At 55.5% G+C, this 27,732-nt stretch overlaps 1 protein-coding gene across 1 annotated transcript; it reads left to right on the forward strand.

Annotated features, from left to right (window-relative positions):
* Positions 1 to 283: 283 nt before the first annotated feature.
* On the forward strand, positions 284 to 27,338 carry LOXL2 (lysyl oxidase like 2). The gene is made up of 14 exons (XM_026043416.1): positions 284 to 307; positions 5,591 to 6,023; positions 6,894 to 7,069; positions 15,202 to 15,413; positions 18,422 to 18,644; positions 19,614 to 19,797; positions 20,983 to 21,134; positions 21,265 to 21,432; positions 22,366 to 22,531; positions 22,704 to 22,947; positions 24,759 to 24,874; positions 25,218 to 25,354; positions 26,099 to 26,210; positions 27,259 to 27,338. The coding sequence occupies exons 2-14, from the start codon at positions 5,663 to 5,665 to the stop codon at positions 27,336 to 27,338; spliced, it is 2,331 nt and encodes a 776-aa protein (XP_025899201.1). The 5' UTR covers positions 284 to 307; positions 5,591 to 5,662.
* The last annotated feature ends 394 nt before the right edge of the window (positions 27,339 to 27,732 follow it).

Here is a 27,732-nt window from a genome sequence, read left to right on the forward strand (position 1 = left end):
GCTCTGCGCTCGCTTTGCTCCTGCTTTGCTCTCGCTTTGCTCTCGCTTTGCTCCCGCTCTGCTCTCGGGTTACAGCCGCCCGTGATATGAGCCCGGCGCGGGCCGAAGGGGCCGGCTCTAGGGAGGGGTTTGCTCGCCCCGCTCCAGTGAAATTTGCCGGGAAGCGGCAGCCTCTGGCAGCGGTGTCCCCGGACAGGGCTCTCTCCGGCGCCGCGGGGAGCGCTCGCACGGCCCGGGAGAAGGAGCTGGATGAAGCGCAGCGGGACCCAGGGCACCCCCGGCGCTGCGACCGCTGACTAGCTCCAAGGTAAACGCGGTCCCGCCGGGAGCAGCCTCTTCCTGCCGGGAAAAGGGGGCCGGGGAGAGCGCTGCTGCCTTTCTCAGCCTCTCCTGCTTCAGGGCTCCAAGTCTGATCCCGCTTTTTTCCTTCTTCTCTTCCAACATCCTTTCCTTCTCTCCCATCGGCATGTTACTAAGCATATGTTTAGGGATAATTGGGGCTGAGAGGGCAGTAGGCGATTCCCGTGTTTTTCCCTGCTCCCTGGGGATGTGGTTCTGGCAGGACGGGGTGACGGGGATGTGCGGATTCCTCTCCCTTTGCTCGCCGTCAGCCACGTACCAGCAGGGCAGAAAGGATGCGCCAAGCTCCTGCAAGCTGAGGCTGCTCCGAGTTCATCAGCATAGGCTTGATTTAGACCAGCGAGCTGCAGCAAACATCGTGTAGACGATACCAGCTAAGCTTCAGCAGCAGTTTAAATTATCCTCCCTGCATAGAAGTGCTCCTCCAGAGCAAAGGGCTCCCGAGCAGATGTTTCCCATCAGCAGAAAGTGCGAGAGAGATCTGTCCCTGGCGGAGAAACGGCTTGCTGCTGCGGTGCTTCAGTTCCCTGGGATCTGAAGTGATGCCCTGCGCTTCTGCAAAGCAGCCTCCAGCCCGACGGCAGTTTTCATTCATGCTATGATCACGGGAGTGCTCGGCTTAGGGCTGCCTAAGAAGCGGCGGCGCTGAAGTGTGGGACTGCTGCTTTCTGCAATGAAACCGAGCCCAGACTCGGTTCTAACTCTAAGTAATTACCACCTTCCAGACTAACTGTTGCTCTTTAGCTTCGAACAAGTGTTGTGCTGCACAGATATAAGTTCTAATTAGCATCCCTATAATCGGCTTAGAAGGATGACATTGCTTTGCTTTCAACTGTGTGCCTAACAGGACCTGAAAATAACTCGCTTTAGGGTTTCTACTTGCCAGTATCTGTACCTGTATCTATGGCATCTCTACTGAACCACCCACAGCGGTGGAATTTCCTCAGTCGGAAGCTGGAGAGCACGTAGAGCACATAACATAAAAAATGAGCCTGAGTTGCTGTAGTAGTAGAGCACATAGAGAGGAAACCACATCTCTAGTGGACTGTGCTGCCGGGGTCCTGCTGCAGGAACCAGTGTCACAGGAGCTTGGTTGGACATTCATGGAGATGCTCAATGTGTCCTCCCAAGGGCTGGTTAATGTGAAGTCTGACGCTCCAGTGAGGAGGTGCTAAAGCTCAGGCTGGCGCTCAAAGCTGTCTGCTAACCCATTGAGACCCATACGGGGCTCTCCGCCGGCTGGGTGGGATTGCAGAGACGGGGCCTTCGGGAAAATCCTCCGGATAATTTAGGAGTTTGGGTAAACCACCAAAACTGCAGGGAGCCTTGGTGACTCAGGAGAGGACAATGCCGCTCTTGTCAACGGGGTGATTTAATGGAAAAAACAGGCGTTCTGCTGGAAGTGCTGTTCCTCGCAGGTTAAGCCGAGACGTGGAAGTGCCCGCTCAGTAACGTCCTCTAGATTCCTTTCAACAATGTGAGTCCAGAGTTGGCTGACTGCACTGGGAATGTGACTGAGCATCGGGATAACGTGGGCAGGGGTTGGTTAGAATGGCCGGTTGTCCCCTCGGTGCTGTTAGTCCGTGCGTGTCGGCTGTTCGTGCCTTTCCGTAGGGTCTTTATTCCGCAAATGATTTTGTGAGCTTGAGGAGAAATCGAATCTCAATGCTCCCGATGCCGCTGCTGCTTGTGCTCATCGGAATTACATCCACTGGCTGTAAACTCAAGAACCGAATTCTACCGAGGGCCAAAAAATCTTTTGTTTTTCTGCTTAATTGTCTTGGAAGTAAATTTGGAAATCAAGTCTGTTTCCTATTAAGAGCGCAGCACAAAGGCTGTGCAAAAGCCAGCTGGTGCTGGCCAGGAGCCTGAGCGTTGTCATGGTTCACCTCTCTATTTATCTCTTCATCACTGGGCAACCAGAGGAGATAAGGCAAATTAGCCTCTTATGCCAAAATTGAATACATTTGAGTCGGAACTATGGCACAGAGAGAAGATACTGCGTGTGTCCACCTGAGCCACGGGCAGGTTTTATCTTTCTAAGGTAAATCAGTGTCTCCAAGGGCTAAAACTGCAGCAAACGTCAGTTGAGGCAGTTCTCGGGGGAGAGCAGGGCTTGGCTTTGGAAGCTCTAAGGAACCTTCGGCTGCTGCCTCTGCGTCCAGCCAAGGCGGACACGGACCGAGGTGCTGGTGCCAGCACCTGCAGCCTCCGTGCACACAACTTCGGAGCGCAGAATATGTAGAGTATTTCTCAGGGTTGGAGCCCAAACAACGATGCGCGGGGCCGTGGTTGGGTAACTTCAGTAAACACTGTAGCAGACGAAATTCAAAGTGCTTTTGTTTCCCTACTTTCCTAACTAGCATCTTTAGCCTTTTGCAGTTTCTCCTCTCGGTTATCATCTCCTTGGCAAGTAAAGGCAAGCAGTGTGAGTTCCTGGGCATCCTTTCTCCTTGCTCCTCACAGAGCGCCCTGTTGCAGCAGGGCACATTTACCTCCAGCTCAGCTGGCAAATGCTCTCAACCGCCTGCTGTTCCGCGCAGGACGTATTTCAGTAAGTTAGCAGCTCCTAGGAGCTTTCTCTGCTTTGACTCCTATACAGCTTACCGAACAAGCCTCGGTTTAAGCTTTGGGTGTCCCCAGCAGCATTTCAGCTCCCTTCGAGGACTCAAAGTTTGCACCTCCCGAGTGAACCCTTCCTAATGTCCTTTCCTAGCCGTGCTGCCGCTGTAGGTTGCAGAGGTGAATGCTGATTCCCACCTGGGACACTCGTTCCAGGCGATGCTCCCGCGTGCGGCACCGTGTGAACCGCCTGCAAAGCACTTAGGTGTTCTACACGGGAGCTGCACGTAAAACAAGGAAGGGTGGAAGGATGGGTGGAAGGAAGGAAGGGTGGAAGGAAGGCCCACGTCGCGCAAGCTGAGCACCGCGTTGCTGGCTGTGCAGGCACAAAGTGCTCAAACCAACTGCTCCAGCCTTTCCTTTTGCTGCCTGGAGAAGGAGCGGAGCTGGAGAGCCGGTGTCTCGCGTCTCGTCTGAGCTGATCTATTGTCTGTTTAATTGGTGGAATCAGAAAGGGGATCCGTGCTGGTAGGAGCAGGCTTTCGATGCGGGGAGGTGAGTGCCGCTGCTTTCACCTCGTGGCTTCTCTGAAGAGAAAAAAGGTCGATCGGATTTGGAAGCTGAATCGTTGCGCCGGGAGTCGGGCAGGGGCTGAGTCAGCAGCTTGCAGGCGCATGCCTTAAATGACAAGTTAATGCAAAGATGGGCAGTAATCTCAGAGCCTGAGGCAGGGGATGGAGCCAGCAGACCTGCAGTATTTTCCTGGATTGAATTGGATTTAGTGAATCAGTTTTTAATGCGTTGTCCTCTGGAATGGAGCGCCCACAACATGCACTTCCAGGCTGATGTCGGCAATGAGTCCGGAGGCCGTTAAAGGAAGGGTACAAGGTGAAGAATGAGCCCTAAAGTAAAGGGCATAAGTGAAATGCCCTGTGAATATAAGCTGAGATTTGTCTTTAGCAGTTCAGCATGTGAACCTTTGAGACCTGGGGGAAAAAACACGTCCAGGGGGCACAAACTGGGGAATTGTGGAGATTTTCCACTCCCTTTTGTGGAGGCCCCTAAAGGGGGAGATCCCTGGAGAATCCTGCAAAGGGAGGAGAGGATTTGCTGACCAGCAAAGCGGCCCTTCTCCATGGGGAAGGTCCAGGGCCGAGCTCGAAGCGGCTCCTAAAGCAGCTCCTGCCCGTCCAGCTTCCCCATGCCAAGCAATGGGCTCTCCAGGAATCTTCTCCCTGCGCCGCTTTTCAGGAAGCTCTGTGGGAAATGCTGGTTTTCCTGCTCGTGCCCCGTTCCCAAAGTCTCCGAGTGTCGGGGGAGCGAAAGCAAAGCCACCGTGGGGCTCCCGCCTTGCCCAACCCACCGTTTTTCTTTGCTTTTGAGGCTCTGGCATCTCACAGTGATTGAAGTCTGCTTTGTTAATTAGCACGCTGCTAACTATTACATCCTGCTGCCGCGTGGTTTCCCCAGGTCCTTGTGTCTTTTGGCTGAACCCAAAAGGAAAATGGAAAAGGACCTGGGAAAAGCCCCGGGAGCAGCCCAAAGCTGCGGTGCTCCCAGCTCGTCCTCGGCCTTGGTGGTGGGAGACCCCTCCTAGCCCGGACGGCAGCGTCACCGCGGCTCCGTGTTTGCCTTGGCACGGGAGGGATAAGCAAAGGGTGCTGACCTGCCTGTTGCCGACTCTTTGCCGGTCCTTTCCTTCCGCAGAGGATCCTTGCTTAGCTTATTATTGAGTTTTCTGGAGTATCGGAAGCAAAACAAACCCAGAGGGGGGATTTGGCCCCGTTCTGCTGGTGTTGGTGGCGTGCAGCCTCGTCTCTGGGGAGCTGGAGCTCATCTGGATCTTGGCTTTGAGGCTGTGTCTCCTGAATTTCAAATGAATTTGGGGGGTGATGCCTCTCTTTCCTACCTTGCAAAGCTGCTTAATGCACCTCACTTGCCTTCACGTGTCTGTGTCGTCATCTCGACGCTTTTTCAGGATAGCCAGGACTTAGCAAAAATACCGGCAGGTTTTTGCTTGTAGACATCTGTTTTCAGAGCCAAATCTCTTCCTACCTCCCCTTTGGTGGCTGCCAGGAAATAACGGGGCTCTAAAGAGCTGGGGAGCTGTTTCCCGCTGCGCTCTGGCATTGCTTCCTTTGGAAACCCTTCAGTTGCTCACCCTGCCATGTGCAACCTGCCCACTCCATGGGCTGGGAACCTAATATCCTGGGAAAACAGACTTCCATATAAACCCAGGTTAAAATACAGCTCCTTTTCCTTTGGCTTTTGCATGGTTTAGATAAGAAATTTGGCTCCCTTGCCAGAGAGCAACAAGGCTCAGCCCTATCCCGGTGGGATGTGAACCCCAGTTGGCCAAAGAGACTCTGGACCAGTGATTTCCAGAGCAGCAGGAAAATCCTGCTGCCAACACTTGCGACTCAGGGAGTCTCGCCTTAGAAAGAAAGACTTTCCAGGCAAAACCATTTGGCAAGTCGGCCCAACTTGCAAATGGTTTTTGTGGGTATTTTTTTTTGTTCAATTTGTTCTTCCCCTGCACAAAATACCTCTCCCCTGGCGCTGTGTCTTTGCAGGCGGCACTGGCCGCGTAGCTCTGTCTCCCGCTGAAGCGAGAGGCAGGCAGCCCGCGAGGTTCCCGCGCCTGACTCATCCCTCCTTTCCCTTGCAGGACGCCCGCACGGGACCTACCTGCCCGGCCTGGCAGCCGCTAGCAGAGGCCTTGGCTCCGGGAGCACGGAAAATGGGAGGATTCCTGGGGTTTGACCACAACCGCTGTCTCCCGGCGCTGCTCCTGGCCTCGCTGAGCGCGCTGGGCTTTGCCCAGTACGAGCACTGGCCCTACCTCCCCGGGTACCCCGAGCCGCCCCCGCCGGCGTACGAGGCCCCTCCGCGGCCGGCGAACGTCCCCAAGATCCAGCTGCGCCTGGCGGGGCAGAAGAGGAAGCACAACGAGGGCCGCGTGGAGGTGTTCTACGGCGGCGAGTGGGGCACCGTGTGCGACGACGACTTCTCCATCCACGCGGCTCACGTGGTCTGCAGGGAGCTGGGCTACGTGGAGGCCGTGTCCTGGCTCCCGAGCTCCAAGTACGGGAAGGGAGAAGGTAAGGAAACGCCAGAGAGATGCCCTTCCTCTCCCGGCCCTGGAAATTGTGCCTCGGCACATCTTGCACCCTATTATATGTTGAACAAAGCTTTGGGAAGCTGAATGTTTCTTACAGGCAGCAGGGCAGAATTGAAGCCCTATTGCTTGGTGTGGCATAGCTCTACGAGAGCGTGTTCTTTCTGAGCGCAATAGATGCATTTAATTGTCTTGCTTGATCTGCTCTTAGCTAAATGTTCGCCTACCGGGAGTTTTTCGTTGGCGATTAAAGGCTGGCGTGCTGGAACCCGGATTAATTCCACTGCAGCGGGAGCAAATGTGTTGCTTTTCTGTTACTTAGCACCGCTCGTTAGTGCTCACACCTATAAAACTGCCCATAAAAGAGCAAGCAGACCTTAACGGCGACTCGAGTGAAACGGGAAACCCTGAATGTTGTCCCAGCCTGTGGATTTTGGCTCTGGGGGTAGAGGAGAGAGAGGCTGTGACACTTGCAAATGAATGGGAAACGGTGCCGCGTGATTTAGCGGGAGGGAGCGATCCCTGCGCCAGGATGGCGCTGGGTAGACCCCGATGCCGGGGATTCCTGCCCTGCTGCTCGGGGAGCCCGGCGAGGGCTCCCCATTAAGCAGCCACACGTGGTGGCACCGCTAGCACAAGCGGCGCAGCCAAGGGAAACAGCTCGCATTTTTCTTGGAGGGATGGATCTGGAGGTCAGGCAGCCCTCCATGCCCAAAAGACATGTTATCCTGCGGATATGCAAAGGATAAAAGACCGTGCAGAGGAGCACATTAATTAGGCCAACCACCCCGTGGCTTTCCTACCCGTTCTCAGCATCTCCGTGCATCTCAGTGCTGCTTTGTGTGCTCCGCAGGGAGGATCTGGATGGACAACGTGCACTGCACTGGCAAGGAGAGCACCCTGGCAGCCTGCACGTCCAACGGCTGGGGCGTCACGGACTGCAAGCACACGGAGGACGTCGGCGTGGTCTGCAGCGAGAAGAGAATCCCCGGCTTCAAGTTCGACAACTCGCTGCTTAACCAGATAGAGGTAAATGCCACTAAAACCGCGGGCTGCCAACCCAGGACCGCAGACATTATCTCAGTTATCTCGGCTGTACATTGTGGTTAAAGCAAACTCCTTGCAATGCCTTTAGGTGCTGGCAAATTCAGATCTGAATTTCAGTTTCTCACAGCGTTATTTATCTAGTAAAGATGTAAAGGGTTTTTTTTTTTTTGACAGGATGGGAATCAGTAAGGAGAAAACGCATCACTTTTCACCATTGAAAACTGATTTAGTATTTTGAAGAATGAATTTAGAGGGTCAGAACATATGTAGCATTCGTGGACCTAAGACCTAGGTGGTTTTGGTGTTTTTTTAGCATGGATTTACTGCCTTCTCTTTCCCCAGACACCTCCCCTTGGGTGCAGGAAGCAATTTGAGCAGCGCGGGGCTAGCAACGAAGGTCGGATTTGGAGGTGACTCATGGCTAAAACAGATAGATTTACAGGAAAGATATGAGGAGACGTTTGCAGAGTTTATGACGAAGTGGCTGGGATCCCTCAGTGAGAATATCCAAGGGAATGGGGGATTAGCTGGAAATGAATCATCGCAAGGGAGCAAAGGGGACGTGGGCTCCGCAGCGGCGGCTCAAACCGCTAGGCTGAGATTTGGCCTCCTGGGGAAACGCCAGGAGATGCGGGAGCCGCTGGAGATGCGGGAGCCGCTGGAGATGCGGGAGCCGCTGGAGATGCGGGAGCCGCTTTCCAGCCAGGCTTGCTAGATTGCTGCAGGGTCGAGAGCCAGGGCAATGCTGAAGGGAAAGGCCTTGTGCATGAAGCCTTCCAAGGAAGAAACGTGTTCGTGCCTTCGGCTTTCAGGTGGAAAGTATTTGTGGTGGCTTGGCTGAAGCCTCCCTTGTTTCGGATGCGGTGGTGTTTCAGGGTGCAAATTCAGTGGTTGCCCTGGGTTAAAATTTTGCCAGAAGTTCCTCTCCACTAACCACGGACAAGCCTTAATTTAGGCAGAAAGGGAATGCAGGATGTCTCGCATACCACAGCGTGGTTTCCACGGCTGAACATTGGCTTTGTTCGCGAGCTGACACAAAGGATCTTGACAGCAATGTTATTCGGGGAGCTTAGGAAGGATCTTTGCATTTTCTTCATCGCTCCGAGGTGCTGGGAGGAGCTCTGTAAGGGCAAGGATGTGGTGGAGGGGATGAGAGCAGAGCCTTGCTTGCCTTGACCTGGTTCTTCTTGGCCCACGAGGGCCGGGAGGCCTTGCAGAGGGATCCCAAAGGGTCAATGGTGCCCTTGTGCGAGGCGAGCTCATGGAACAGCGGCGATGGCTTTGGCAGGCGCTGCCTTCCCCACCGCCGCGGCGAGTCCTCAGCTGGAAGAAAAGACGCTTTCGTCTAGACAGGGGACACGTTACCCCGGGATGCTGCAGATATTAATCATAAAAGCTTCCGAGGGCTCTGCTTTTCCGTTAGCTAAGCACTGGGCTTGGCCTAAGAAGTGGAGCGTGTTGGGAGACGCAGGGCCAACGTGGGGGTGTGCAGACCTCGCGTATGGAGAGCAAGCTGAATCATGAGGTTGCAGCAGGTCTCATGGCAGCAGCACGAGTCGCCAGCAGTCGTGGCGAAGGAGGGATAAGCGGGATTCCTCGTGTCCTGGCAGCTCTGGGGAGTGGGATGTGGATGGAAGCATCCCCACGGCAGCGCGCGTGCCCTTCTTGCCCCACTGCTGTTTGGGGCTTCTACACCCCTCGAACGGGACCAGGTGACCGCTTCTACTTTTACAAAGCCCAGATTGTTCCTCTGGTCCTTGAAGGTAAACGGGAGCTGAAAGCTTCTTTCTCTCGGTTGCATTGCAGCGGGGTTGAGGCTAAAGGTGCTGCACATTTTTCAGATTCCATTGGGGAGATTTTCTCAGTCACAGCTCGCTGTCAAATGCTTCCAGCCCCCCTTCCTCAACTTCCCTCCTGTCCCTAATGCTGCCTTATCTCCTTAGCAGCTGGTGCGACATAGTTCGAGTCCAAGATGAGGAGAGGGGTTACTCGGAGGGTCATCAAAACAGGGGGGTCAAAAGGCTCGTGTGAAAGCGAGCTGGAAGTCTTTGCCCTCTCGGCATGCCTGCGAATTGTGCCTGTCATGCTTTGCATTCACCAGAGGAAACATCATGGATTTGGAAGCTCCTGGGTAGCCCACAGCTTGTCCGACTGATGTTTTCTCATTGGAATGAGATCAAGGATTGAGTGGCCTGGAATTTTTGACTGACTAGCAATGCTGTGGTTAGGTCTCTCCACCAGTTCCACTGGCTTCTGCTATTAATCTGACGAAGCTAAACCAGTACTAATCTCCCACTGAGATTTCCAAAGGGGGACGTTTCAGTTTCCCCTTGCAATACTTTTAAACCCAGGCCTTACTCAAAATAGACCTGGCTTAAAATGCTTCACAAAGCTTCTCCACTAAATTGCACCTTTTAAAGCCACATTCCCACAGCGATTAGCAGCAGCCGTAAGGCTTCCCGAATGGACCTGCTGGTTTTTACAGCCAGCAAGACTCCCGGGAGCAAGTGCTGCCGTTGGGGCCCGCTGGTGTGTCGGGGTGCAACGTGCAGCAGGAGCAGCAGCCTCGTTCTGCAGGCGCCCAGGGGGCTGTCAGCTTTGGGCAGCCTGCTTAATGCACTTCCAAGATGCCCCATTGCACTTACAATTCCCCAAATAGAGAGCTTCCATCTCCCCACTGCTGGGGACAGGTAGGGCACCTTCAGTTCATCGCTTGGGAAGAGCCTTAAAGACCCTTCCGTGCTAGAGTCTCAAGCGCTGCCAAGATTCAATGCCGAGAGCAGCGGGTGTATGAAAACATCTGACTTCATTTCAGCAGCTCCCAGGGGCTGTGCAAATTGCCATTCGCTCAGTCTCGCCTTGCTTCCTGAAAATCTGACAGGCAAAGGGTTCCTACTCTTAAAAGCAACATGATATCCCTCGAGCAGAGGTTATTTTCACTGGATGATGCACATACCTCTGTTTCCCAGTTTGGAAATGCTGGGGATAAGTAGTATAGGGTGGATTTTTTCCACCGCCATAAACCATTTGGCTTAGACGTGCGCGCTCAGCCAGCCCTCTTGCCGTCACCGCTCATAGCTGGAGGGTCACGTCACTTCTGTCCCGGTCCCTGTGCCTTTCCAAGGCACAAGGGACAACATTTCGCCCCTGTGCAAGACAGGGCCAGAAGGGAAGGCTGCAGCCTGGGCTGAGGGATGACTTAGCAGCGGAGAAGCTCGAAACCAGGCAGGAGGAGGTTAACTCTCCTAGCAGGACTGGGGTTAGGACAGGTCTGAAATCCATCAGGCTCTTGCTAAAGGGCAAAGAAACTCCCATCCTTTTTTTGCCTGATATTTTCCGCAGCCAGCGCAGCTTTTAGCCCTGGGCTTTGTTCGCAGGATTAGTTCTTGGAGGGAGATGAATGCGCGTGGCAGGGCAGCCCTTTCGTCAGCCCGTACCCTTTTGCCCAGGGGCTGTGCAAACACCAGAGGCTGCTCACCTTTTCTAGCAAGAAAAGCACTCTTTGCTTGGTTTGCAAGAAAAGCACTCTTTGCTTGGTTTGCGTGGGGGCTGTAATGGCACAGAGGCCTTTTAGAGGGCTGATGGAGAGTGCAGGGCCTTGCTTTGGACGGCTTGGAGCCCATCTGGGAATAGGGAAGCTCTCTGCCTGCTGGCCTTGCTGTGGAGCTTGAGAGGGACAGGCAGTAACTCCTAAAAACACATATGGAACTGCAGGGTTTCAAGCTCTGTGAGCACAATAACGGAACCTGCTGCCTTAGCCAGAGCGACGGGCACTCGGTGGGCACCCACGGGAGCTCCCGCTGCGCTTTCGCCCCTGCAAACCCTGCAGCACATTGGCAGACGCAGCGGGGAAGCCGCCAAGGCGCAGAGCAGGAGCTGGGTGACCGTCCTGCGGTCCGCGAGGGCCGGCGTGGCGCTGGCGCGGCAGCTCCAAGGCTCGCTCGCACGGAGCCGGCGCGGCGGCGTAAGCGCGGCTCGGTCCGGAATGTTTTCCTAAGGCTTTGCCGGATGCCAGCAGCTCGGAAACGGGAATGATTTAATGCCGAGAGCGGGGAATGCGGACCCTGCCTTCCCAACGGCGCGTGCAGCCACTTTGCGCTGTGCAAACACCGCCCGAGCCCACCTGCAACCACTTGGCCAGCAAATCCTAAGGCCCCGGGAACCAGCTCCTGCTTTTCGCGTGTTCCCTTACTAAATACACGGTAGCTATGTCTTTTATCTCATCCTCCAAAACATCCTTGGCCAAATATTTGTTGTCCACCCTCTTCCTCTGTGTGCATGCACACACACACACGCTTCAAATAGGACGTGCTCTAAATATATCGAATTTGGTGTTCCCAAATAGCTCAGGTACCTGAGACTAGACTGCGGCCAGACGGGGCCTGGTTAAGCCTCCCCGCGTGGGCTGCTATTTCTGTCCTTCCCCCCGGGGCGTGTGTGGAGCGGAGGAATCTCGCTTCAAAGCCTGCAGCCCAAAGGCTCTGGTTGTGCCAGGCTGAGGGAGGCTCCGTGCGCGTTTCTTTGCCGGCAGCCGAAAGCACCACGACGTCCCTTGGGATCTTCAGCTCGCGAGCAGTCTGCGCTGCGGGCTGCCCTAGCTAATGTCACCTCCGAGCGCGGGACGTTAATGGGGGCACGTCCTAACGGGGACATCTTTTCCGGAGAGGCTCTGCACCAAGGCAGACCCTGTTGCTGCAGCTCCAGAGCCCACGGTCCGGGCGCGGAGGAAGCCCGGGGGGGACCCGGAGCGGGATCTCCCCTCCGCTTCGGCCACCCGTGGGGCTGTTGGCAGGTCGCGGCGACGCTCCGGGGTGGACACAAGCGCTCCCGCCAGCACGAAGCAGATGACCAAAGGTGAAGCCGGGTCCGGTTTTGCAATCAGCTGCGAGGCCACGGGGAAGCGTTTGCTTCAGAGGGTGGAAACAAAAGCAGCCAAGGCCCATGCAAAAGCTTCCGGAGCCGGGAATCCTTTTGTGAAAGCTCAAAACCAACCCCCTTCCAGGCCCCAGCCGGGATCTGTGGGGCTCGTAGTGCCAGCCGTGGGGCTGCCTTGCGGGGCCCTTCGTGTCCGCTTCGGAGCGGGCAGCAGGGAAATGCAGCGCGGGGCTTGCACACGAGGAGGCTTGTGGCACCAAGGAGCAGCAGCGGGTAGAATATGGCCCCATCCCAGAATAGTCTGATGCTTCTTTCTCTCTCTCTCTTTTTTCTCTCCCTCTTTCTCTCTCTTTCTTTCTCTTTCTCTCTCTGTCTCCTCTCTCTCTTTCTCTCCTCTTCTCTCTCCTTCTCTCTCTCTCTCCCTTTCTCTCTCCTTTTCTTTCTCTCTTCTCTCTCTCTCTCTCTCTCTCTGTCTCTCCCTTTCTCTCTCTCTCTTCTTTCTCTCTTTCTCTCTCCTCTCCCTCTCCTCTCCCTCTCTCCTCTCTCTCTTCTCTCTCTTTCCCTCTCTCTCTCTTTCCCTCTCTCTCTCACTCTTTCTCTCTCCGTCTTTCTCTCCTCTCTCTCTCTCTCAGTATCTTTTATTGTGGTAATGCTGCCAGTCCCAACCAAAATCACATATCTGCTACGTTAGGAGTTGAGCAGAAGCGCGGTCCTTGCAGGAGCAGCCTTCCCGGTGAGATGAGGTGCGCCGGGCTTAGCGTCGCTCCCCGTTGCAGAAAGGGCCCAGAAACAGGAGCGAGAGGCCGGAGCAAACAGGGCGGGGATGGAGGGATGAGTCGGGATCCCCCGGGAGACGCGTGGCAGCCGCGGGACGGAGCGGCAGCTCGGCGCGCTCAGACCACAAACCTGTTTTGGCTCCGCTCCGGTTTACAGGTGGCTCCGGGGAGAAGCCGGCGTGGGAGCCAGAGCGCTGAATGTCCCTGCAGAGCCACTGTGTCTTCCTCCCCGCTGCCCATGCCCTGCTTGCTCCTCTGGCTTGCCTTGTGGCTTCTCCACACCTCCCGAGGCTCGCGAGGTTTAACTTGAGCGGGAGAAAAAATCCTTAGGATTTCTTGCATGCTCACGTCCTCGCGGAGCTGGCGGGGGCTGGAGGAACAGGCGCCCCCCGAGACAGCAAAGCTGCAGCTAGGGGACCCAGGCCCGCGTTCAGGGTGAAGCAGGACAGGAACCTCTTCTTGTTGACCTGAGGGCTGCTCGCAGGCATTTCTCTCCACATGCCCATAAATTATTGGGGAAGGCAATTTAAACAAAAAGTCTGCTTCAGCTATTATGTATTATTTACTTGTGATTCTTTATGTGGAGTCTGTTTTCGTCATTACCCTGCTGCTCCGCACTTCAGTGCTGGAAGGTAAAACTTCCCTGCCTCTATTTGCATTACTGAACAGTCCCCATGCGGTGAGAGCAAGCTGTAAAGGGCAATTGGGAGAAAGCTTTTAGGGATCCTTTCTCTTTGGGAAAACTATGTTATCTTTTTTTTTTTTTTTTTTTTTTTTTTTTTTTTACAGTTATCCTATTTTTGACCCCTTTTTTCTTTAATTATCCCCTCTAAAGCCGAGATCCACAGTCCTTTGAATTCTTCTGACGGACGTTTCGGTGGTTGTTGGCAGCCAGGGCAAACCCTTGGGTTTCTGTATCACTAACTCTGCTCTAGCCCTTTCCTCTGCAAGCAGAAAGGGCAGTGGATGCGGGTGGGTTTTGTTCTCAGACAGATCATGAAAATATCAGCGCGTGCTGGTCTGCTATAACTATCCGAACACTGAAATACCCACGAGGGAATGCAATGATAACTTATTTCTTGCTAGCTTGCTCGCTTATTTTCTTTTCTTGGCAAATGCAGACGAAAAAAGTGGGACATAAGAGTTGGATCCATGCAGAGTCCCGGGTTGGAGCGAGGTTTCTTTGTGTGCACATCAGTGTTTCTGGGGAAGAAAAGTGTCAGGGACCTCGGCACCGGAGCCTGCGGTGTGTGAGGGGTCGCGCTGGCTCTGAGAGCTCCGTTCAAGCTTGCACCGTATTTAATTTCTGTAAAAACGACCCATGAGGACGACCTAGGGCAGTCAGAACTGGTGGAAAGGACTTGCCCAAGCGCCCGGCCTGGCAGCAGGGGACGCGGGGGCTGGTGTTCCCTGACGCAGGAGAGCTTCACGGTTGAGACTGGCCCTCAGGATGCAGATGTTTCATCGCACCGAGAGGCTGAGTGGCACAGCAGCACGTGGCAAACGTGCCTGGGGTGGATATATCCCGCCGGTGCAGGCGGAAAAAGCCACCCAGGCCGTTTCACCCGCTCTCAGCCGCCTCCCCGGCGGCCGTTGCAGGGGTCCTCCTTCGCTGCTGGCTCTCCATGTCTCTCCAGGGCCATTTCAAGCGCCCCGTCCAAGTGGGATCTGTTGGTTGTGTGGCTGACGTGTGCGGGGATGGACGTGCCACGTCCCGCTGCAGGGCTCTGCAAATCCCGCTGTCACCTCCCAGACTTCAGCACCGTTCCCTGCCGTTGCCTGGAATGCTCCGCAGAGGCCCGTGTGTCTTTAAAGCTCCGGGTTTTTTTTTTTTTTTTTTCCCTTTTCCAAGGGGTTGAATTTGAGGGAGGAGAGGGGAGAATTCCTCTGTTCTGATGTAACTGCTGAGGAAACCACGTGGCTTCATATACTTTTGCCTAGAAAAGCTCTCTTGGAAGCAAGTTACAAAATTTTCAGTAGCTCTTTTGTAATTGCTTGCCACAGCAGATATTTTCCAGTCCGCCCTCGCTCTGGGCTCAGCTCCCTGCGAGGCTCCTCACGTAGGCTCCGAATGGGAAATCCATTCGAGCTCCGTGACTCGCCGGCGGCTCCCGCAGGGGATGCCCGGGGCGCCGAGCCCCCTCGCGGGGCCGAGCGACCCCAGCTGCTCTTCGTTCAGGCCTCAAATCCTTGCAATGAATTCCAGCAGCAAAGGAGATCCGCTGCATCGTGACTTGTTAAATAACACTGCTTTTCAAATGAGGAAAAACACCGTCTTTTGCAGGGGGAAAACGCGAACCAGCTGCAAGGGTTTGCTCACCTCCCTGCCATAACTTTTGCTAAAGCTGCTCTTGCTTCTTATCTGCGTCCAGCCCTGGCCCCAGCGCCCCGATCTCTGCTCCCCACCTCCAAAATCACGGGGTGCCCTTGCAGGCCCCGTCACGCGTGTGTCTCCCTTTGCAGAACATGAACATCCAAGTGGAGGACATACGGATCCGCGCCATCCTGGCCACCTACCGCAAGCGGGTGCCCGTCACGGAAGGCTACGTGGAGGTGAAGGAAGGGGGCACCTGGAAGCAGATCTGCGACACGCACTGGACCATGAAGAACTCCCGCGTCGTCTGCGGCATGTTCGGCTTTCCGAGCGAGAGGAAATACAACGCCAAGGTCTACAAGTAAGAGCCGAGCTTTGGGTAAGGCGCCGGCGCGTTTCTCTGAACACTCGGGGCCTTGTTCAAAAATGCAAATTGTCAAATGACCCTGGGGACCTTAAGGTAGAAAAGCCTCCATCGACGGCTTTGTTCCTTCGGATCAAATATTCCTCCGGTGTAAATATTTGAAATGTCAAGCATTTCCTTGCGCAGGCGGGGGAACGGCTTGATCCTCACCTTCTGCATGAAGATCAAGCACAGTATCGATTTTAACAACTGCAGTATCAATTTTAATATTGGTTAGGTCTATAGTAGGAGATGGGGACATTCAGCCCGCAGCTGCAGGACGTGGGGCACTAAAGCCCGTCCCAAGTCCACGCTGCTGCTCCCAGGGCTGCGCTGCAGGCACGGCTGGAATGGGCCGCCAGCATGCAGGCTGGGCTTCACAGCTGCTGCTTCACCCGATGCTTGGAGACCGCGTTAAAGTGAAGGGAACTTCTCCACAGGGAGTCTCCGTGGCCGTTCGTGCAGCTTACGCACCCCAAAGCTGCTCTCCTGATGTTTCTTAAAAGTCAGGAGTCTTTTTCTTTTCGGCTTGCTGTCACCAGCCTTCGGCTCAGATGTGTTTCTTCCTGCACGTTTCCCTAGAAACAACATCCGAGAACAGATGCAAAATGGTTTAGGCTGAAATTCGTCTTGTTCCTTTGCTGTGCGACCTACGGAGTGGAAAAGCATCAAGTGGTCAGGGGTAGAACTGAATTCTCCAGGGAGGGGTTGTGGCTTTCCTGTCTGCTCCTTTGGGCCCCTGCGATTGCTATTTCAGAAAGCTCCCCTTGCAACCAACTGGCTGCGTTTCATTCCTCTCATTAGCGAGGTTGTGATCAACTGAAGAGGTCCTTGGGCTGGAATAGCGGAAAGCCACTTAGCAGCACAGAGAATATAAAATAAACGACCGAACGGGAATTCTGCCTTCAGGCGTCCCGTGGAGATGAGCACTGACCTAGTACTAGTGACCAGGCCGTCTCATGACTTGCCCTGGACACCCGTTAGCGGAGCGTTTGCTCCCATCCGTGCTGCACGTCTCCCTCAACCCCGACTCTGAGATTCCCATCCATGCACCAGAGCTAGAAGGCAGGATAAATTACCCCTAGGAAGACAAAGTGGATGTTTCTGCTTCCTCTCCAGCTGCGGGGTTTCCAAGAAAAGCATTAACTCCTGCAGCTGGAGCCATCTGCCCTAAATCAAAGGGTGCTTGCTAATTGTCATGTCTTTTACAAGAGTTCAGGGAGAGATGGAAAAAGGGAGGCCCAGCTGGGAGTCTCCGGCTCGGGACCGCAGGGCCGAAGCCGGAGGGTCCCGCGTGGCTCCAGGGTCCCGATGCCTCCCCACCTTCGCTCTCGAGCCGCTCATCTCGCTCCTAGATACTCTGGAAAACGTGTGGAATATTTTCCCCAGCTGGAATGAGACAAGATGTCATTTTATTGAAGGGAAGGGAGTTGGAGCTTTTGTTTGCACCTCTCCTGACCAAAACCCGGTCAGAGGGGCGGTTTGGGGAGCTCCTTCCAGGCTCTCGTGCCCCTTCCGTAGCCGCGTTCCCCCTCTCCATGCGGCGGATTCCCACACAGAGGTGCCCGATCTGGGGCTGCACCAAATGGTTTGCAGATGGATCTCACTCGAAAGAAAACAACTTAGTTCATTGCTGGCCCCGCGCCAGGGCTTTATTCCGGAGCGTAACTTAGACTCGGCGCTTGACAGCACGATTTATGTTAGGAAACGCAGCAGCTCCGAGCTGTTTCCACGCTCTTGTTCGTTCTTCAAAGCTGCTCTTATATAAGAAGAGCTGCTGGCTGAGTCCTCCCGCAAAGCCCCGCTTGGCTGGGCAAGGAGCTGGGTTCAGGGCTCTCGGCCGACGGGAGGAGCGCGGGTCTCACCCGAGCTGCCAAGGCACAGAGGGACCTGATGCCTCCTTGGGTCTTCCCACAGCTTGTGCTTCCCCCAAGAACACCCGAGCTCTGCGGCTCCTGCAGCTTCTCCCAGCGCCAGCATAGGATGCATGGATGGATGCATCCATGGATGCATGCGTGCATCCATACATCCACCTCCCAGGGTGGCGTGGATGTATTTTCCCAATGTAAATGTGAAAGGATTTATTTTCTGCTCTCCTCTAACAAACGTGTCTGCCTGGTCCTGCAGTCATCTGGACACCCTTTCCCTAGCAAGGCTGCCCAGCTGAACCTTTGGACGCTTCTCCAAGCCCCTGGGCTTCTTTAAGAGCTCATATGGTGAAGGTCCATCAGCCCTGACGAGCCCAAAGCCTTCAGGTTCCGAGTGGAGCTGTGAAGCTCTTCCCAATGCCTCTGAGCCCGACTGCCCTCGACTCGGGTCGGTGACGGGGGTGCTCACTGTGTTCAAAATTCCAGGGGATTTCGCGGCGTTTCTGCCTGCAGCCCTCACGTGGGACAGGAGGTGGGTCTTTCCGGGCCGCTCTTCTCAGCTTACCCAGGGCTGCTGATCTCCAGCAGCTGCTGCTGCCTCGGCAGCTCTGCAGGGTGAGCTCAGGGCTGGCCCGTGCACAGCATCCCCCGCGCAGCCGCTCCGCTCCGAGCAGCTCCCCGCGACCGGGACGTCTCCTCCTGCCCGCCGCCCTCCTCCATTTCCCTTCCTCTTTAATTCCCGCTCTTCCCATCCCCTTTATTTTCTGCTGCTGGTTTCCCTCGGCAGCTCCGACCTGATGCAGCTGGGGTCCAACAGGTTCTACCACAGGGATGGACGTGTTGCCTGCTCCGTGAGATGGAGCCCAGGCTGGACCTGCCCCGTGCTCGTCCCTCCCGGGGTGTCTGCTCCCCATCACACGCTGCACCATCAGCTCTAGCTCAAACCTGGTTGTATTTGACCCTAACCTCAAGCTCAAACCCAGCTGTATTTAACCCCAGCCTCAAGTCTGAGAAACCTGGCTCCATAAAGGATGATTTTTCCCTCTCTTGACCGCTCTCTGGTGCATTTTACTACCTTTCCTTCTCGGTTCCCCCCAGGATGTTTGCGAGCAGAAGGAAGCAGCACTACTGGGCCTACTCCATGGACTGCGGCGGCAACGAGGCGCACATCTCCAGCTGCAAACTGGGCAACCACCTCGACGCGGGCGCCGCCAAGAACGCCACGTGCGACAACGGCATGCCCGCCGTGGTCAGCTGCGTGCCCGGCCGGGCCTTCGCCCCCAGCAGCCACAGCGGCTTCCGAAAAGCCTTCAGGCAGGAGGTGAGCGGCGGGAGGCAAAGCCTGCATTTAGGGCAAAAACCCTGGATTTAGGGCAAAAATCCATTCGTCGCACTTGTTTGAGCTGTTTTGCTCATGCACGCCCAGCTACTCCTGGGCTTTGCTGCTTTGCTGTCGCTTAAACGCGGCTGCGCTGGGTCTCCTGCAGAGAGGCGGTGGAAATAGGCTGGTGCTTCTGCTATTCCTGTGCATGCTGCAAAGAAACGCCCCAAAGAAACAGCCCCAGAGGCTGGGAAAACTGCAGGAAAGGCTGAAAAATCTGTTTGTTTAGTCTAGCAAAGAGAGGCCTGCGCAGTAGCATAAGAATCCTCAGATTTAGGGGTCTTCAGCAGGGTGTTAAAGGTGCTAAGGGTGACGGCTGCAGCCCCCAGCCCTGTATCTCTGTGGCTGCGACCCGGGGCTCTCCTGCACCCGAGAAGGCACCGGCGGCACCCTTGGACACCGCTCTGGTAGCACCCCAAGTGCTGAGAGCAGCGGGGTCCCGGGGCCGGACCCCGGTCCTGTCTGCACACGAGAGCTTGCAGGGTTCAGGCCTCGGAGGCGAAAGGTCTTGTAAATCCCAACGGATCTTGGGCTGCACGAGCTGCCACGTAATTCCTGGAGCCTTCGTGCAGGCGTTGGATGGCCACTTCTGAAGGCGTTGGATGGCCCTCAGGAGGGAAGCGCGCCGGCTCTGCGCATCCGCGCGGTGTTCCCATGCCCACGGCACGGCTCCCGGCACCGCCCGGGTGCAGAAAACCTGCAGGGCAGCTGCAGTCCCCAGCAGAACCATCCTCAAAGGAGAAATAGCCTAACAGAAACGAATGGAGCTGCCCCTGCCGCCCAGCCCTGCGTTTCTGATGGCTCTGCTGCAGAGGGCACATGGATTTTGGCACGGTGTGAGCCTGCCCTGTTAGCACCGCGCGCTCTCCGGGCAGCTGCGGTAACGCCGCTTCCCTCGGGCTCTTGCAGCAGCCGCTGGTGAGGCTGAAAGGAGGCGCCAACACGGGCGAAGGGCGCGTCGAGGTGCTCAAAAACGGCGAGTGGGGAACGGTGTGCGACGACAACTGGAACCTGGTGTCGGCCAGCGTGGTGTGCCGCGAGCTGGGCTTCGGGAGCGCCAAGGAGGCCGTAACGGGCGCCAGGCTCGGGCAAGGTGAGGACGGCAGCGGCCTCGTGGCTTCCTTGTGCCCTGTCCCGCTCCCCAAATCCCTTTGTGGTTTGGCGCTGCTGCTGGGGTGGGTTTTTGGGGAACCGGGGAATTGTTGTCTGCTCTTCAGTCGCTTGAGTCCAGGGGCTTGAGGCGAACCGGGGGACTTGGGCAGCCATTGAGTCCTCACTGGAAGATGTTTGATGATGAGTTCACCCTTCCTTCCCCCCAGGCAGCTGTTATTGCAGTTCCTTGGTTGTTATCATGTCCTCTGCACTCTACTTCTCCTGTTTAAACGTTTTCTAGATGTGCATTGTGGTGTAATGCATTACTAGAATGTTCCTGGCAAAAAAGGGTCTGCATCCGATTTTCAAACTCTCTCCAGTTTAAGTCCAAAATGTTAATTTTGCTTGTTATAAACACAAGGGCCGTTTGGACAGTTTATAGCCTGGTTTGCCTTTGGATTTCCTGTGTTTGGGAGCTGGTTGAAACGCCAAACCCTGGTAAATGGCAACTGCTCATCCCCCAGCCTAGCAAACCCCAGCCTGGCTCGCAGGCCTTGCTCCCATAGCCACAAGCGCCAAGGCAAACGTCACCAGCCCGAAACCCACGCTGGGCATCTCAGTGAAAGGGGGACGTTTCTCTAGACCGGCGCGTCCCTGCGTCTGTGCTCGCCGTGCCCCGCGTTCGAGACGCGCCTCAGGCTGCTCTCCGCCTTAACCCATCGCAGCCGCTCTCAGCCCTTGTGTGCTTTGGGTTGCCGGAGCCTGACGTACGCGGCCGCACATGGATTGTCCATTTCAATGTCCAGCCTTGATCAGGAGCAGGTTGCTGCTGTGCGGACCCATCCAGAAGGTCAGAATGTAAAAATCCCTGCAACTTTGCAGTTATGCAACAGTGGAAACTTGGCTTTTTCGTGGTTGTTGGTGTGTTTGAGTCCCAGAGACTACTGGAAAGAATTTCTCAATGGTAAAGTTAATAATGCTAATAATTTTGTAATTTCTGTTTTGTACAAGAAAACATTGGATTTTTTTTAAGCATTTTGAATGCTAGAAGATAATGAGATGTCTACAGGGTATTAATAAACTGTTATCAGATATTTGTTCTCCCTTGCATAGTATATGCACGGTATGCACAGCAGTATAGGCAGAAATTAAGGGCTGTTTTCTTGGGGTTTGTTCTTTCTTCAAGGTATGGGTCCGATTCATCTGAATGAGATTGACTGCACGGGCTTTGAGAAGTCGCTCACGGACTGCAAGTTCAACACGGCGTCGCAGGGCTGCAACCACGAGGAAGACGCTGCCGTGAGATGCAACGTGCCGGCCATGGGCTTCCAGAACCAGGTGAGCAGCGCCTTGAGCCTCCTCGGGAGCCGAGACCCTGGCCGCTGCTTGGCCAACGGGTGCCTTGGACACCTTGGACACCGACGGGTGCCTGGGGGGCAGCCGCTGATGCCCGTGCTGTGCCCCGCAGCTGCGGCTCAGCGGCGGCCGCAACCCCTACGAGGGCCGCGTGGAGGTGCTGGCCGAGCGCAACGGGACGCTGCGCTGGGGCACGGTGTGCAGCGAGAACTGGGGCACCGTGGAGGCCATGGTGGTGTGTCGGCAGCTGGGCCTGGGCTTCGCCAGCCATGCCTTCCAGGTGGGTGCCGCGTGCGCGCCGCCGGGGAGCCCCTTGCAGCCGAGCGAGCTGCGCCGAAAGCACGAGAGGCCCCGGGCGGAACGGGGGGCTCCAGCGTGGCCAAGGGGGTCACCCCGCTGCGCACAAGCGGCTTGGCGGTTCCTGCGGCGGCTTCGCCCACGTAGGCAGAGCTGAGAGCCCCGGCCCACGAGCGCGGCTTTGCAGCCGCCCGGCGCTCTTGGCGCAGCCCCGAGAGCCCAGCGAGACACAAGACGGTTTTTCCTTTAGCCCCGGCCGCTGGTTTTGGGAACAGAAAAGGCCCTTATGCGTGTGCGGGCTGCGCCGGCTCCGTGAGCATAAAGCTGCACTGTGCAGAACAGGGCAGGCTGTGTGCGCGCGCGGAGCGCTGCGAACGGGGCTGCAGACAGCCCCGCGCGATGCAAGTGGTGGCGCAGATGGGCTTTCTTTTCCTGGAAATGGCACTAAGCACACTCACACACCCGTGAGAGTATTTTCTCTTTCTTCCTTCCCATCCCTTCTCGCTGCCCTTGCAGCTGCAGCTCTGTTCAGGGGGTTAGTGTGCTCCCTTGGTGCTTTGTAGGGGTCCAAATTCCCCAGGTATTCAGGGCCCAGGTCCCGCTTTTGAGCGTGGTACCTCCTGGAATAGCAGACACAGCAGAGCCTGTTTCCCTGTCGTTCGCCGCAGGGCAGATCCTGTTTAATTGCTGGGCATCACCTAACGGCACCGCCTGATTTAGAACGGTCCCGTGTGAGCGGTGCAGGATGCAAGAGTTAACTTGGGCACCGGCATCCTTTGCAAGATCCTTTTCCTCGGGAGTGTGGGCTGGTGCCTCCAGCTGCTCTGGAGCAAGAGCACAAGTTGCACGGGCAGGAATGTTCCCCCAGGAGCCCGCTGCTGGTGCATGACGTGCCTCTTTCTGCCCTCCCGGCCAGGAAACCTGGTACTGGCACGGAGACGTCAGCGCCGACAGCGTGGTCATGAGCGGCGTCAAGTGCTCGGGGACGGAGATGTCGCTGGCGCACTGCCGTCACGACGGCGCCGACGTCTCCTGCCCCAGAGGAGGTGGCCGCTTTGGCGCCGGCGTGTCCTGCTCGGAGAGTGAGTAGCTCCAGGTTCCCGTTGGCGGACGCGTTTGGCCGCTGGTGTGTGGGAGGACCGGGGTGGACACGTCCCACGCGCGGCGTGACGGGGCTCCGTCTCGGCAAGCCCTCGGGGTGTGTTGTTTTCTGCTGGCCATGAGTCCACGCGAAGCCTCCCTTCCCACCGGCAGCCGCCCCGGACCTGGTGCTCAACGCGGAGCTGGTGGAGCAGACGGCCTACCTGGAGGACCGGCCCATGTTCATGCTGCAGTGCGCGCTCGAGGAGAACTGCCTGGCCAGCTCGGCTGTCAACACGTCCCTCACCTCGGGCTACCGGCGCCTGCTGCGCTTCTCCTCCCAGATCCACAACAACGGGCAGTCCGATTTCCGCCCCAAGAACGGCCGCCACGCCTGGGTCTGGCACGACTGTCACAGGTGGGGACCGGCGGCTGGATGCATGCATGGATGCATGTATGGATGGATGGATGCATGCATGGATGGATGCGTGCATGCATGCATGAAGGGCTTACAGCTGGACTCAAAGAACTGGAAGGTCTTTTCCAACCATAGTGTTTCTATGGATGAACGCGGGATGTGTTGTCCCTGTGTGCGCAGGAGCGATACGGCCGTCTGGGCTACTCCCCTCACCTGGGGAAGGGATCGGGAACACACCATCCATCCTGCATTTTCCCAAAACACTTCTCAGCTCCGCATATAGCCCAGACAGCTGGGAGTTTTGTGTTTATTCTTGACAGATTGGAGAGTCAACCCTCAAAATACATTTTTTTCAGGGGGAAGCTAACGGCTTCAGCCAAAGTAAACCAGGGGAGCTGGAAACAAGCCACCTAGGTGCTTTGGCTCTGCAATGACAGCTTATTGCAGTGTTGATTTCCTTTAATTTGGGGTGACAGGGAGCTAAGTAACTCACAGCATGCAGCTCCTGCCTTGCCACTGCCCGAAGATTTGCACCTTGCAAAAACACCTAGGGCAAGAAATTCTCAACCCCGGCGGTCCCCGAGGGTGCCAGGCTGAGCAGGGAAGTCCAGCACCATGCGCCAGCCTTGCAGCCCGCTCTGCTTGGCCCTGCTGCAGTCCATGCAAGCTGAGCCGTAACTCAGAAAAATGAGAACAAGTAGGAAACGGTGCATTAACGGGAGCAGGAATCGCAGGACCTGTTACGTGTCCATCCTGCTGGGAAGGGGCTAGCGGGGCGCGTGGCACCGCAAGGATTTATCCGGCTGGTTGAAAAGGAGGGCACAGGGAGCGACCGCTCGAGTGAGGTGAGACGAGGAGAGGCTTGGGAAGGGGCCAGGAGCCATCTGTGCGCTCCAGGATGGATTCTGTTTATATGGAGGAGGATGAACTCAATTCCTCTTCAATCTTTCCAGTCTGTAAACATCAGAATGTAAACACCTCCTCTAATGATTCAGACATATTTCAGAATCTGAGTCAGACTCAGCTTTCAGCGCAGGCAGCCAAATGAGACGGTTTCAAAGCCAAAGGCACTTCCCTCCTCACCACTCACCCCATGGGTGGGAGCTTCTGTTCAGCAGGTTTTGGATGTGGAAGCAGAGCAAAAAGGGGAAAGACCCTTTGCAGGGGGTGAGAAGTGATTAACTTCTGGCAGGGGGCAATTTATTTTTTTGGTTAGGAAAAAGGCAGTGGGAGGTGGAAAGAAACCTATTCTCCAGAGGGAGAAATTCCTCCCCTCCTTCCTGCCTTTATCCGTGGATACTCGTGTGGAGCGGGGCAGCAATAGTGGCCGTCAGAAGCTTTTAAGCCGTGATTATTTTTACAGCTGGAAGAGACTCGGGTCCTGCCTCTCTGTTATTTTCCTCTTTGAAAACACTTCAGTGACGGCCTCCGAACTGGGCTCTGCTGCCTCTCTTCAGAGCTCTGTGCGCTGAGCCGGCACACGGGCGTCCCCAGAACGGGCTCGAGCAGAGACCTGCACACTCGCTGCTCTTCCTGCAGCCCGGTTCCTCATCTGGGTGAATTCCGCTGGTTTGCACCTGTGGTTAAAGAGCAGGTGAAATATTGTCCTGGAAGACACCAAGGTGCAGCGAGACGCTCTCCCGGAGCAGCTTTAGCACTTGTTATCTAAGCAAATAGCCGGGCTGGAGCCAGCACGAAGGCAGCGGGGATGTCGGGGCCACTTCTGAGGGATGGGGCTGCTTGAGTGGCCGCCGGGCACCCAAAGCGGTGGCCCACGTCCTTCACGCCCTGTGTCCTGCCGTGTCCCGCAGGCATTACCACAGCATGGAGGTTTTCACCCACTACGACCTCCTGAACCTCAACGGGACCAAGATAGCCGAGGGACACAAGGCCAGCTTCTGCCTCGAGGACACCGAGTGCGAAGCAGGTAAGTTCGCTGGCAATTCCCGGTTGTCCCTGTGCGGGTCACAGGACTGAGACACTGCGAGCTGCCGTGAAAGCCTGGGTGTATTTTCTATTTCCTATAAAATGAGAAATTTCCAACCTTGCACCGGGATAGGCACAAGGCAGCACCCAGGTGCAAGGCAGCAGCTTTTCCCACGCATTTAACCGGTGTGTTGCAGCAGGCAGGCCCGTCGCGCTCCAGCTTCTCCCTGGCTATGGGAGACACACAACTTGTTCTGCCTCTCACGGGCTGAGGCACAAGGGGAAACAACCAGCCCCGCTGACGGAGAATCTCACGCTTGCTGCTTGTCGCTCTCGTTGCTCAGACGTGCAGAAACAGTACGAATGCGCCAATTTTGGTGAACAAGGCATCACGGTGGGATGCTGGGACGTGTATCGGCACGACATCGACTGCCAGTGGATCGATATCACCGACACCCCACCCGGCGATTACCTCTTCCAGGTAAGAGAGCAAAAAGAGGGCAGGAGGCACTGCCACTGCTTTTACCTTAGCTGCTAGGCTCAGCAGGAATGGACCTAACTGGTTTATTTGCCTATCTCCTACAGTACCGCAAACCACTGCTTATACAGCGCTTATATCCCCTGGGTACCTAGTGGATGAATAATTACCTAACAGCCCAGCAACGTGTTAGCAGGTATCATACCTCCCCAAGCGCAAAATCAGGGCCAACAACCACACGAGAGTCCTAGGCAATCCAGGTGCAGAGAGTACTAACAACACACCCCGTGTCCCGTTACACACGTGCACAGCAGCCTGCTCTTGGCTGCTCCGAGGCTTTCTAGCTGTTTGTAAGCAACGCTGCCTTCACCTGGGGATTAATCAGCGTTGCTCTGGTTTGCCTGAGAAGCCAAGACTGCGCTTAGTCTGGGCGAGCGGGAGGAGTGGGGGAATGCTGCGCTTCTAAAACTGGCCTCCTAAACGGCAGAGTGAGGGGAAGGAGATTTGTTTTCGTCTTCTCTCCTCTCTTGTGAAATGTAAAGAAGTTTTTTTGAGGGGAGGAAAGGTATCCTCATGATCCGTCTTCAAGCAAGTAGCTCCTGCCTACTTGCAAAGTGGTTTTTTTTTTCTAAAAAGAAAGTATTCTGATGTAAGCAAAACACCGTGTCTGTGTCCACCAGGCTCCTAAGTGGCATCTCCAATCCCCTTGTAAGTAACTCCCCATGGTGTTTCTCCATCACTCCCAAGGTTGTCATCAACCCAAACTACGAAGTCGCCGAATCCGACTACTCGAACAACGTGATGAAATGCAGGTGCCGGTACGACGGGCAGCGCATCTGGATGTACAACTGCCACATAGGTAAGAGAAACGACCGCCCGGGGCCACGGCTGCCTGTGCAAGGACCAAACTGCCCCATTTCCCTCAAATCTGGGGTAAGCCCAGGCAGATACCAAGCCTCGAGTCCTCAGACTGGAGTTATTACCAAGCTGGGACTGCCCTCTTAAGTCCCAAAAGCTTCTTTTTCCTTGAAAAGCAAACAAGAATAGTGACATGCAAAGCAGGCCAGTGGAGAAGAGCCCTCTGCTGTTACTTGGATAGGAGGGAAAACAGCTGAATTATTATTATTTTCTTAAATATATCTAAATCTTATCTCGGTTACTTTGCCTTAGAGTTTTCAAAGCCAAGACTATGATTTTTAATAGTCAATTGTCAGGAGCAATTTAAAATGAGAATACATTTGGGGGTTTTGAAGAGGAATTTCTGTTCTCTAAGGAAAAGAAATGATTAGGTCGGTTGTAGGTAGGCAGCTGCTGTTAAAGCCATAAGGACTCATCTCCAGAACTGGCTGAAGTTCTTCAAGAAGTGTTTTTCCTGAAAAAAAAAAGTGTCCACGTAACCACTGCTTTTTCTCATTAGCTTGTTGCTTTTTCTCAAGAAAATACTTGTCTTATGTGTCACACTAGAGCTGCGGGACCTAGTTCAGGAAGGCCAAACCCACTTCAGTCGGATGAGCAAGCACTGCACTGACACTCCAGCTGAGCCTAATACCAAATACTAGCCAAAATACCTCTACTTCAAAACCCCCACGTTCGGCTTTATGGTCTCTCCCCCAAGTAAAGGTTGGGTCCTGGATAAGCAGAGAGTAGCGGGACCCCCCTGGCACCACGGCCCCAAGGAGGAACCCGTTTCACGGGGTTGTTCGGGTAAATGCAGCAGCTTTAGCAAGGCAGCTTAGGTGGGAGATCAAGGAGGGTGTGCAGGCGAGCCCGTGTCCTGCAGGCTCCCGGCTGATCCAATCGTGCCAGGCTTTAATTAACGCTCCCATTAGCTCCGCTGCCCCTCGCTCTGCGCCTCGGGCCGCGCGCTGGCTTTGCCGTCGCCGACGCGGCCTCTGTCACCTCCGCAGGCGGCTCCTTCAGCGAGGAGACGGAACAGAAGTTCGATCACTTCAGCGGACTCACAAATAACAAGGTGTCCACCCGATAGGGTGGCCTGGCCTCCCTCCCCACTATTTAAAGAAGCGAGGTTTCCCGCGCCGTGATTTCCTTAACCACTGCACAACAAGAGAATCAAGCAAACAATCAAAGCGCCAGATTAGCAAGGTAAATTATTGTCCAAAGATGCCTTCCCTCCACTTCTAGGTGCTCGGACCACCACGTGTCTCTCGTAACTCCAGGCCCTGAGGTAGTTTGGGGCAGGCTCGGCTCCAGCTCTTCACCGTCCCAGGCTCCGCCGCAGCGATCCCCTCCTTCCCTTTGCAGCGCCGTCTCTATTCCCGCATGTAGGTCCAGGCTGCAGGAAGTTTGGCTTTGTTTGGGTACCAGCAACCTAAATAGGTCTTTAACCATTCACTTTCTTCAAGGCCTTATTCCTGGTGTCT

This window comes from Nothoprocta perdicaria, unplaced genomic scaffold, assembly GCF_003342845.1.
Source record: "Nothoprocta perdicaria isolate Ctin4 unplaced genomic scaffold, notPer1 scaffold_103, whole genome shotgun sequence".
Classification (NCBI taxonomy): Eukaryota; Metazoa; Chordata; class Aves; order Tinamiformes; family Tinamidae; genus Nothoprocta; species Nothoprocta perdicaria.

Excerpts from the sequence above, each read along its gene's own strand:
- LOXL2 (XM_026043416.1), top strand. The coding sequence starts at position 5,663 with ATGGGAGGATTCCTGGGGTTTGACCACAACCGCTGTCTCCCGGCGCTG. Across the intron at positions 24,875-25,217 it reads GGACACCGAGTGCGAAGCAG|ACGTGCAGAAACAGTACGAA; the intron begins GTAAGTTCGCTG and ends CTCGTTGCTCAG. Across the intron at positions 25,355-26,098 it reads CCGGCGATTACCTCTTCCAG|GTTGTCATCAACCCAAACTA; the intron begins GTAAGAGAGCAA and ends ATCACTCCCAAG.